This window comes from Melanotaenia boesemani, chromosome 17 (assembly GCF_017639745.1).
Source record: "Melanotaenia boesemani isolate fMelBoe1 chromosome 17, fMelBoe1.pri, whole genome shotgun sequence".
NCBI classification, from domain to species: Eukaryota; Metazoa; Chordata; class Actinopteri; order Atheriniformes; family Melanotaeniidae; genus Melanotaenia; species Melanotaenia boesemani.
The window spans coordinates 3,271,846-3,284,564 of NC_055698.1; the positions used below are offsets into that span (position 1 = coordinate 3,271,846).

Below are 12,719 nucleotides of genomic sequence, written 5' to 3' on the forward strand. Positions count from 1 at the left end.
TATCTGGTGGACGAAACTGCAAAGGTCTGAGAATGGACTCCAGAGTGTTATTTGCTGATGACAAAAGGTGAATCCGGTCTGTGGAAACATGTACTGGAAACTTTCACTTTGTGCTGCTGAATCTTTTTAAGTTATTTAGTCTTGTAAAAAAACAAAACCTACTTCTTGTGTAATATTTATGCCAGCATGCATGCATGAGGATGTAGTGCACAAATGGGGCGTGTCACTGCAAAGCTTTACCGCCCACTACAGGCCTAACATGCACACTACACACACTACATTGTTTCCAGTTCTATTTGTCTCGTCCAACTAACAGAGTTAGTTTTCATCCTGTTGTTGTATAAATGCTTTTGTTTTAAATACTCAAAGGGTAAAGTTTTGAGTTTGGAATATTGTGGTACAAACAGGATGTACAACGGAGCCATACTACATTTTCTTCAGGGGAAAACTGTAACTCTTTTTTTTGTTGTTGCTGTTGTTTTGTTTGTTTGTTTTGTTTTTAACAACTGATGATATCATTTCTCTGTTATGGCTGTCTTCTAACAGAGTAAATATTAGCTGTCTAACCATGACTGATTGCTATCCTCACCCCCAACCAGCAACACATATTTAACCACAACTACAGTCACACTTGAAGGAGGAAACAGCATCGATCAGCTGCTGCTCCACTCGCACTGTTCAATTTCTTGTTAATTAGCAAATAACATGGCAGGAACTCAGCACATTTACTCATGCAGACGTGAAGACGACTTGCTGAAGTCCAAACTGAGCGTCAGAAGGAAGAAAGGGGATTTAAGGGTCTTTGAACGGAGCATGGTTGCTGATCTGAGTATTTACTGGGATTTTCACCCACAACCATCTCTAGGGTTTCCAGACACAACCACAGATTGTTGCTGACCATGTCCATCCCTTTATGACCACAGTGGAGCATCTTCTGATGCTACTTCCAGCAGGATAATGCACCATGTCACAAAGCTCAGATCATCTCCACCTGCTTTCTAGAACATGACGATGAGTTCACTGGACTCCAACGGCCTCCACAGCCACCAGATCTCAGTCCAGTAGAGCAGCTTTGGGATGTGGTGGAACGGGAGATTCTCATCATGGATGCAGCCGACAAACCTGCAGCAACTGTGTGATACTGTCATGTCAATATGGAGAAAACCTCTGAGGAAGGTTTCCACCACCTGCTTCCATCTATCACACCAGGAATTAGAAAGGTCCCACCCGGTTCTAGAAGATGGACCTGATGAAAGACTCGCAGCCAGCAGGAAAACATGTTTATTATGGGATGGATTCCATCACTGCTTCGTAGATGATTTCTGCTCATTTTGTTTACCTCTGCTTTCTATGAAAGGCTAAATAGAAAAATAAAAAAGGTAAAGATAAGCCGGTGGGTGGAAGGAAGGGGAAGTAATGATAAAAATCTGCTCTAGGAGGATGTTACAGCAGCTTAAAATAACCTGAAACAGTGTGTGTGACACACGTGGATGATATATAGGAAAGGGTATGAGTATCCAGGAAGGGATTTTCCTTTTAAACTCTCCTCGGAGGAAATGCTTGCACACGGCTGAGTTGGGGAAGGACGGGGGGACGGACATATCTGCAGAGCAGCCTGTAATACAATCTCCACGGTTACGGACTCATTCTCAGCTTGAATGCGTACTGTGTAATTTTATCTGGAGTATTTCCTGAGGTGGCACATTTACACCATGAAGCTGGGGACTCGTTAGTGAGAGTGGTGTAGAAAGCGAGGCCGTGCGAGCGCCTCTGATTACACAGTCAGATCCTGGATGACCTCTTTAACAAAACACTTTCTTTCTTCAATGGTCCACAGCTCGTTCTGTTTGCTAATCCTTCAGACGGCGTTAACAGCAGACTGAAACGTTCTGCGTGTCTCGGCACGCACTGATTTTATGATGTGAAACACTAGCTTTGTTGGAGGACGTAGCAGCTGATGGGTAATGAAACTGAGCCTGTCAAACTTCCTATGAAGCCCTGACCCTGCAGGTCCACATTTCTATATGAACATATTGCTGTGATAAGCTGTTATATCTGGATTTCTTTGTCGGGGATGCTCTCTGGGAAGTGAGAGTCAGTCCAATATGGTCTCCAGTGATTCGGACCAGTAAAATAACAGCATGATAACCTTTACATAAAAAAAAAAAAAAAAAAAAAGAACAAATAAGTACAAGAAGGTGTTCATGAACTAACCTCTTAAAAAAATATTTTAAACAACCTGAAATTTCTGGAGAAATTAAGTGCAGTTTTAACCAAATATGTAAATTTTGACACAGTTACACCGTTACATAATATTTTTAATATTTGCTATTTTATATATATTTTATACATGTGTGTAGTAATCCTGACCATCTCAACTGACTCATCATACTAACTGAAGTCACATCTATTAAGTCAGAAAGAAAGAAAAGATGGAACAAGTTCTCCCTCTTTTTCCATTTTCACATGCAACTCCATCGTCCATGTGAGAAACTTCGCCTCAACTCATCTCCTGCACGAACATTTCCGTCTGTATCGCCACAGAGTTAAAATCAGAAAGGACAAAATGTGAGAAACAATGAAGACAGCAGCTGCACTGCACGTCTAAATTATGCTCAACAGAGCAGCAAATCAACAGAAACAACCTGCTTTACCAAATATTTTCATTTCACTTTCACCTCTGATTGTTCCCGAAAGCCGTAAAATATTCTACACATTTTCTGGGCTGCAGGTGGAAACACTTCCACATTCGAGGGATCAGACTTTTTATGGAATTTATTCGGTTTTGTCCTAAAAAATACACAAAATTTCGACATGAGCTGATGTGTGAAAACAGAAATTAATTTTCCGGAGAATTCACCTACTGTCATATGTTTTAATCCAAAGCCCTGTATCTCACTTAGGCACAGAAGCCATCATTACGGATACTGAACATGTGTAATCCTCATCCAGCATGCCTCCTGCAACATGTCCGGCCTTCGGAGTGCTCTACGGAGCCCCGCTGAGTGTTTCCAGATGCAAGAATGCAGCAGACAAGGAGGATCTCCAGCTGTGTGAAAACGGCTCAAGATTAAAGTCATCCTCTGATCCAGTTTCCAATTGTTAACGTGTAACTTTGTGAATGTGCACAACCACCTCTGCACATTCACAAATGAGCCAAATAAGCCAGCGTCATCCAACGTGTGTCCACATGATTAAAATATTTAAATCAGTGGAGTTGTAGTGTGTCTGATTCAGATTGTTTCTGCTTGTAAATCCCACAGCGTGCTTAGTTGCACACGTCATCCTAACGTTGTACGCCGCGATGCCGGCTCCATGCATGAAAGGAAATTGACTACATATTGTCATGCATAACTTGTAAACCATGAAAACCGGTTAACGTATGACTTTGGGAACTTGTAAATGTGTTAAAATGCACATGCAAATATCAGCACACACAAACTGAATTTACACACACACACAAACAGACTTCTACACATTTTTTTTTTCTTCAAGATCACAAATGTGGTCATTTTGTGATAAAAAAAAAAGCCTCAGTGCAAACAAATCGTAACAAAAAGCGTTAAACACGTGTGCATGAACCGCCTGATGCGCACAGACAAAGCTGAGTTTACACACAGACCAGTTTACAGGAGCATTTTAGGAGTCTTTTCACACTTCTGGGAGCCTCATAGCTTCACTATACATGGTGCATTCAAGTGCTGGTGGAAAGCTGGGACTTCTGGATTTTAGTCTGATTTTTCTCCATAATTACTTCAAAGTAGAAATTATCATATTTGTGATGAAGGAAAAAAATTGTGTGTAAATTATTATTGTTTATGCATGCTGTTTGTGTGTGTGTGTGTGTGTGTGTGTGTGTGTAAATATAATTCTCTGGCGGCTGTAGCTCAGGAGGAAGAGCAGTCCCTATTCAACATGTGGTAAGTTGTTTATGTTCTACTGGGAATGAAATATGGGTTCATGAGCTTTGTAAACTATTGTATTCTGTTTTTATTTACATTTTACAGTGTCCCAACTTTTCTAGAATTGAGGTTGTGGAAAAGTTGACATTCTCATCCATCACCAAACTCCATCAGGGGCTGTTGTTCCCAAAGTCCGTCTCCAGCTGGACAACAAGCCCAAACAGCCAGAAAACAAGCAGTCCTGTAACAGACTGCATGGCCAGAAGCAGTGACAAACTTCACCCTAAACAAACACCCCTGGAGCATTTCATTCACAGCACTTATCCAGGAACTTTCCGATCATGTTGCAGCTGAGGGAATATTTCCATCATCAGTGAACTTTTTTTTCTTTTCATTTCATCTTTTATCTAAATTACCTCGAACTTCTTTATTTCTAAGACCAGGAGAGTCAAAGATGCTGCTATCCTGAGCAAAATATTCTCAATGACTGTTTGATCCACTGTTTTAGCACCTGTTCGGAGGAAGAGCCAAAGCCAGAAACAAGTAAGTGTCAGATGACCTGCTGAGTGGCTGGAGGAGCCATCGGCTCAGAACAGCCTCACACCTGGCAGAGACACAAAGAAAGCGAGAAGGCAGCAGATCTACCTCTTGGCGCTGGTGGAGAGCTTGGCGGCGGTCTTGCTGGAGATTTTGGCCTCCTTCTTCTTGGGCTGGGACGGGTCCCGCTGCTCAGGGCCAGGCTGCTCCGGAGGAGCTGCCTCCCTCTGCTCGGCATCCGAGCTTCCCCCACTGGTGTTGGGGCTGTCGTCCGGCCTCGGCTGCATCTCACTGGACATGCTGACACTGTGGAACAGCAGAGGCAGGATTAATCATAAAGACACGGTTTCATCTTGATTTCTGCAACCACACATGTCAAATCTAAACATGTTCTAAGGGGAAAACTTACTTTTGCCTAATAAATGACTGAAACAATAGATTAAGTGACCATGAACTTTACAGTCCCACTGTAGACTTTTATGGTTTTTCCCATGTCTCCCTCTCTCTCCTTATTTCCTGTTATTTCTTCACAGTCAACTATCAGGAAAAACAACACAATGCTCTCCTCTAACCGTTCATCCGCTGGTTCTGGTAACATCAGTCTGATATGTTCAAGGCAAATTCAGCTTCATCTTCAAGATGTTCCTTTTAAGTAAAGGTAAATAACTTTAAGCTCCATTTCTGATTTTTTAAAATATACTCATAAACACACATATGCTGGCTTGTTACAATAACTTAATCATAAAGATCCCTCTAAATGGTCATTTTCCATAAAGGATTATGTCTGAACCACTGCAACTCGCCTAGGATTGACTCAGCATCCGTGTGTTGTTGCTTGTGTAGCCATGTTTTTGTTTCACATGAGTTGCAGAAGCACTGTGCCTCTATAGGAAAATACAGCAGCAGAAGAGTTATTCCCTCCAAATAATCCGTCATCCTTGTCTGATGGTTATAGAAAAAAAGTAAAGACCAAGGTGTGATTGTGGAGGGAGGTTCACCAGCCTGTGGAGCCGGAAGTAAAAAGTGAAATCCAGCCAAAACATCATCACCTGCAGCTCCGGCAGCTCCATAGTTTGTCTAACGTATAACATAGTTTCTCTGTTCAAAAATAACTGACACAGCGTGAGGTTGATGTCTTTGACTGGTCAGTGTTCGATGATCTGCAGAAGAAACCGGATCTAATTTCAGATATGAGGTCTTGTTTCTTTATTTGCACTGTTCCAGTTTTATTTATGTGTCAAACAGCAGCTGCAAGTCGAAGCCAGCCAGATGTTTTTCCTGCTTTCTAAAGAAATGTTCAAAAGTATTGTTATTATGTAGTTTCTGGAGGCTTTCTGGAGACTCTGGATTTGTTCTGGAGATGTTTTGACGTTGTGGCATACATCCACAACATTCATGTGACTGACAAACGTCATATTTCGACCTTTGGACAGAGCTGACACCGTGTCATCTCATTGCATCGTGTCCAGTAAAGTGGACATTTCATATCTGCCATGTAGGGCTGGGCGATCATTTGATCCTGATTACTGACTGTGAGGATCGGCTTTGAACACATTTACTTCATATAATAACTGCTAATCAGAGTCTGCCTCCCCCTTTGTGACTTTCCAGGGAAGATAAAGCTGGAAAAGAGCAGAAAGAGGAGCTGAGGTAAAAGACATGTAGGACTAAACTCAGACATGGTGCTATTCTCAAAATTCCATATTAACAAAAGAAAGGATGCACATCCAATTAAGTCAGTGTGCAAGATATGTCGGCTGTCGGTGCCTTCAAAGAAAGGAAATATGATAAACATCTTTTTTATATATAAATTTATTTTCATTTTAAATCCCATTGGGCTCTAGTGGCCTTTAATTGGTGGTAGTTGGACAGGAGAGGGGCCCAGAAGAGCAGCAAAGATCTGGCTGGAATTTGAACAGGGGCCAGCTGGACTGACGTGCTATGAGCTCTGTTTATGAACCTTTTTAATCACTTGAAAAAATGCAGTCGAAGTGACAACACAGAAAACATGCAAATGTGAGCCGCTGCCAAACGATGTCTGAAAGTGATGTCAGATCGCGGGAATGAATGCTGAACTCAGCACTGCCCCCTAGTGGAGGAACTGACTTAACAACCATGGCAATGCAAAAGATGCATAGAAGTATGAGGACTGACATATGACATGTTTGAAACGGACGTCCCTAATTACGTGTGTAAGGGAGCATGAATGGGCCTTTAAAGGTAACCCTGTTGTAACACACCTGAATTAAATGTGCACATCATGAATTTAACGTGAACATCAGGCGACAGCTACACTCAGCTTTGAAGTCATGCCACATTTTTAAACCTCACTGTGAACAAATGTTTTGTAAACGACTAAAAATGCTGTTAAAAAAAAAAAACACTCAGCGCAGACATAAGTTCAACTTTTAAAGATGTCCTGATAAAGACAGTTTTACCCTGTGGTGTTGCTTTAAGTATTTTTTAATGACAGATCTCAGATAATATGTTGACTAAGGCCCGACCGATTAATTGGCAGGCCAATTAAATTGGCCGATATTAGCCCTTTCCAATATCGGCCGTTGTTTTGCCAATTAAACGCCGATTTATTCTTACTTTCTCATAAAACAGTAAATGGTGTTAAGTGCCAGAGTCTGCAGAAGGATGTCCTTGTGGCGTTTGTCCACTAGATGGCACTCTGACTCGATTCAATCCCACAGTCATCCCCCTGTCTTTTCAACAGGGGTAGCTAGTAGCTATGGCCAGGTTGCATTAACGCAGTGGGCTGAGTGGAGCTTGATGACAAGTAATAATGTACAATTAATGACTCAGCATGTCTCCAGTTTCCGTTCAATGCCATGTGTAATGACGAGGGACACGTGCTTCATTGTGTCGGTCAGCTTTTTATTTACTCTGCATTGCTAAAGTTGTGCTAAATTAGCTTAAGGCGCTCCTGTCAAGTTAGGAATAGCATTGCTGTTGCTATGTTAACCTAGCATAACATTAGCTAAGTAGCCAGTAACTGCAGAAATAACATAAGAGTATAAAATATCTGAGACCGTTCATCACTCTGTCAGCTGCAGGTTGAGGAGAGATGTGAATGCAGAGGGGAGGAGGTTTATTCACTGCAGCACCGAAAACTTAACATTATTGGTAACATTTACGAGAAAAGGCGCAGCTCCCTCAAAGGAGGGAATGTGGAGAAACTGTGCTTCCTGCACTACAACCTACCTCTGTTGAAGTGGCAGTATTAAGAATAATAAAACAGGGCTTGTCTAAAGATTTTTACTTTAGTATTGTTTATATGATGCTTCCCCCATACAAGTTATTTCATGTTTACATACAAGACGGAAAGGAAAATGTTTAAAGATATATTTCATAACTTTTATAGATTTACACTTTTTTAGGAGAAATTCTTTTTAGAGATTTAATGCCACTTTGCATGTAAACATTTTGTACTTAACAGTTTTTTGTTCTTGGAAATTGCACATACTACAGGGGGCTTGTGAAAACAATGTTATCGTAATGTTTTGGTTGATTTCCTTTAAGTTACCTATTTACAACTTTTTAAAAGGTTTTTCTACCTGTACTTTAAGCTACTTCTACTTTGCATCAGCAAGACGTACAAAACAAGATGTATTTAATTACTTCATTCGTTTATATAATTCATTTATAAATTGACTTTTTTTAAGGTTATATATTTTAATTTACCAGTTATTTAATGCTTTGTTGTTAAATTAAACATATAAGGACAAAATATTGTGATACAGTAAAATATTCTGCCTGTAGTTCATATTTTTGTTGGTGTAAGCGTTAATTAACCAAAAATAAAAATAACCAAATATTGATTATATATATTTTTTTAAAAAGTCGTCGGATTAATCGGTAATCAGATTTTTTTCTGCCAAATATCAGAATCGCTATCGGCCAAAAAAAAAAAAAAAATCCATATCGGTCGGGCACAGGGCTGCACAGTTATGACCAAAAAAATAATCACGATTATTTTGAGCAATATTGTAATCACGATTATTAATCACGATTATTCACCGTGTTTGGAAAAACATGCACTTTTATTGCACCAATTATAAACAAACTATGTGGCGACAATTAAACTTTAAATTAGAATAGATGATAAATAATGCAACGAATACATTTACCATTCATTTTTGAGAAGTTAATGTAAATTATGGGGCTACAAAAGATGCTAAATTAAGAGCCGTTCGGGAGTCAAAAGAGACGAACATCACTAGTATATATAGCTGTAATGGATGCTACCGTGGAGAGGGATGTCGTGAAAAAGGTAAAAATTGATGAAAAGACAACCTAAAAATGTTTAGAACAGAAAAAAAATGAATAAAATTTAATTCTTCAGTCAATATTTTCTTTGTTTTTTTAATTTAATTTTAAAAAGTGTAATTTTTTTAATTAGGAGTCTGCAACATATCAACTTTTTAAATTTTTATGTCCACACTCTTCATTAATAAACACTAATATCTGACAGTAAGCCAGTGCAGGATCCTCCAGCAGCAGCTTTGTACTCAGCCTGGTCATGAAACAGAGGCGATCATCTCCTGCTCTGAATGCACCTCTGCAGCGTGATGAACAAGCCTCTTCTGACTGCTTTTGGACGTGGGAGGGGTCCTCATTGAAGAGTAAAGTATACCTCTTTCACGTCAGTCTCAAAGTCTCCAATATCACTAGAAAAAGTCGCTAGATTTGTCGCTAGTCATTTTTTGAAGAAAAAAAAAAAAAAACACACGCTAGAGGTGAGTGAAAACTCGCTAAATACAGCGACAAAGTCGTAGCGAGAACAACGCTGAGAACAACTAGCTGCCGACTGTAAAAGGGGTGTGCCACTGCGCCCTTGTTCTTTAGGCAGCTTAATGAAGCCTTGGCCTTGCGTTCGCCCCATGGTGGTTGAGACTACTGGTTGAGTGTGTCTGATCAGAGATGCAGCAGAGACACATTTCAAATGCAAATATCATTGACGATCAGGTTCATTTAATTGTGGCCACCAAAATCGTGATCACGGTCAAAATCTGATTAATTGTGCAGCCCTAGTCGGGCCCTAGTGTTGACATTAATAAAAAACAATAATATTGGATCCACGGATGTGATAAGCATCAGAATTGCTACAGTGCTGGTAGATACTTGTTGAGCTGTGCGTTCCCACGATGGACATGACGCTTTCTGCGTAACACCGGAACAGGAGAAATACTCCGGGTGCTCCTTACTGGAGCGCAGCTGTTTACATCTTCACCTTCCTGGGCGATTTTTTAAAGAACGCTGATAATTTTGTCTGCTTTTCAAGTGGTTGATGTGTTTTCCAACACTCAGCTAAGACATGCCATCATGTCCCCCAAACACAGCAAAGGGATGGACATGGTCAGCAACAATACTCCGGTAGGCTGTGCTGCTTAAACCAGGCCACGTTGGTACAAAGGGACCCAAAGTGGGCCAAGAAAATCTCCCCCACCATTACACCAGCAGCAGCCTGAAGCGTTGATCCAAGGCAGGATGGATCCATGTTTTCATGATGTTTCCAGCAGATTCTGAGTCTAGCATCTGAATGTGGAGCTGAAATAGAGACTCATCAGACCAGCAACGTTTCTCCATCTTCTATTGTCCAGTGTTGGTGAGTGTGTGTGAATTGTAGCCTCAGTTTCCTGTTCTTAGCTGGCAGGAGGAACCCCGTGTGTCTTCTACTGCTGTAGCCCATCTGCTTCCAGCCTGGACGTGTTGTGTGTTCAGAGATGCTGTTCTGCAGACCTTGGTTAAAACCAGTACTTTCTGTTGCCTGTCATCTCCAACACAAATATCTAACCAACCAATCACATGGCAACAAATCAATACAGTTGTCTAAGCCAAAATGCTTTGCTGATGTCAGAGTTCAGAGGTGAATGGGCAGACTGGAGCACCAACTTTAGCCCCAGAATTCATTCTGGCCACAATGTTTATGTCTCAGTTATAAAAAAAACAATGGCATGCTCTGGTTCAAAATATGCAATCTTACCGTCTTTGTGTAAGTGTCAAACATTGTCCAGGATGACAAATGTACAACACAATTGTCCGGGTGTGAAGGCATCTTTGTTGTTGCTTAGAAATAAACATCTTGGGCACAAGTGTGGACCGATTCCTCAATAAACAACAGCTTCAATGACACAGCTGGTCTGACACAATTAACTGCACTTACTGGTGAGCTGACAGGAGAGATAAATGGGGGATTATAAAGGTTGAAGGGGGGGTCATTTTACATGTTTATGCATGCATAAGATTATCAGGGCAGGCTGTTGATTTCATGTGGAAGATGTCACAGCATCTTTTGGACTCTTGTCATAAATGACTGGCTGATACTTGACTCACCTTTAGATGTGAAACGGACCCAAAAAAAGCTAAACAATGGAGCTTGATAAAGCTTTAAAGGAGCGCCAGCTGACAAATCACACCCAAAATAGAAGCCACATCCCACATACATAACCTTGTCTTGTCTGAGGTTACCAACATGTCAACATGCTAGCTAGACTGAAGCCAACACGTAGTAGCATTTTGCACATTTTATTTTCATTATTGAATTTGAACCCTTACTAAGATTCTATCTATCTATCTATCTATCTATCTATCTATGTGTGTTGTATATATTTTGCTTTCAAGAATGCCAGCGTTTAAAACATGTAAATTTCACTTTTATATTTAGTTACCATTGCTTTAAAGCTAATAAGTTAACCCCCGTTTTAATGAAAAGTATAGTTATAGAGACGTTGCTGAAGTTTAAACTGTATTAAAATCGCTTAAAAATCTAATTAATGTTTGAGTAACCATAAATTTCAATTTGTTTCAAGGCATTCCTGTGCACTTTTAGAACAGGGGTTGTTTAAATTAGCTCATACTTTGGACGGAGTTTGGGGTTTTAATGTAGTTTAATCCTAAACGGCTCGTATGGGGCAAATGTTGAGGAGCCCGCGAGCTCTCTGCACCCCGGTCCGCTGCTTTGTTGGCTCCAAACGGAGAGTTAACCAGCCTCGAAATAGCTATCAGAAGAAAATTAAGATGAACACCTGTACTGTAAACTGTCTGCCCGGTAGCAGAGATCAGACTGACCAGTACCAGATCTGAACCAGCACAAAAGACAGAATGGATGCCCCCCTCTTCTCCACAACGACGACAACCGCCGCCGCCCCCACTTCCACAGGATAACGTAATTCACCTCCAGTCTATTTCAAGACTTTCTTTTAAAGGACACGGCCTGTTACTCACCTTTCCACGCAGGCTGGACGCACAGCGGCAGGAAATTTGATTTATAATGCCCACGGTTTATTCCGTAAATCCAAAACCCCCGTTGTCCGCTGCTGGCTGTCCCCTGCTTTGACTGACTGCTGCTAGAGAATGTGGCACAGCGCGAGCGACTGTCATGGCGGCAACCGTTACAAACACAACTTCCGGTTTTATCTGCCATAAATAAAAGCTTTTTGAATTGCTTGAAATATATATATATAACCTGTCATCGGTTATGGCAAAATGTTCTACAATTCTTAAAATAAATTATTATATAAATGCTGGGTTAACTAAATTAAAAATTAAAAATGCAATGATTCTCTCATAAACTCATATTTTATTCCCAGAGAACATAAAGAACATATCGTATTGCCATTTCATTAAAAATATTTGCACATTTTGAATTTAATGGTAGCAATATGTCATTGTTGGAACAGGAGCAACAAAAGGCTTGAAAAGTAATTGATACAAATAAAAAAAAACTGGAGGAGCATTTAACAACTAATTATATTAACTGGCAACAAGTCATGATAACATGACTGGGTATAAAATGAGCATTTCCGGGAGGCAGATTTGGAAAATGTGAACTAGTTTGTGGAAAGCATGGACGGCGTGTCCTGCAGACTAAAGAGGAGAGGGAGCATCCAGCTTGTTATCAGTGGACAGGTGAAAAGCTGCATCTCTGATGGGATGGGGCTGCATTAGTGCCTATGGCGTGGGCAGCTTCCACATCTGTGAAGCTCCATCAATGCTGAAAAGTACATGGAGGTTTTAGAGCAACATCTGCTCCCATCCAGACAACGTCTCTTTCAGGGAAGGCCTTGCAGATTTCAGCAAGACGATGCTGAACCACATCCTGCATCCATCACAGCAGCATGGCTTCACAGGAGAAGAGTCCGGCTGCTGAACTGGCCTGCCTGCAGTCCAGACCTTTCACCAATACACAACATCTGGAGCATCATGGCAGCAGAAACCCAGCAACCAAGGTCCAGGACTGTAGAGCAGCTAGAATCCTGCATCAGACGTATG

General features: G+C 40.8%; 1 protein-coding gene across 1 annotated transcript in view; it reads right to left on the reverse strand.

Annotated features, from left to right (window-relative positions):
• LOC121628290 (ubiquitin-conjugating enzyme E2 E2-like) overlaps positions 1-11,826 on the reverse strand; it is a 94,153-nt gene extending 82,327 nt beyond the window's left edge. The window contains exons 1-2 of the mRNA XM_041967306.1: positions 11,673-11,826; positions 4,548-4,745 (exon numbers count right to left, since the gene is read on the reverse strand). Coding sequence (XP_041823240.1) covers positions 4,548-4,738 — 191 coding nt within the window. The 5' untranslated portion in view covers positions 4,739-4,745; positions 11,673-11,826. The remainder of the gene's footprint in view (positions 1-4,547; positions 4,746-11,672) is intronic.
• Positions 11,827-12,719: the final 893 nt, after the last annotated feature.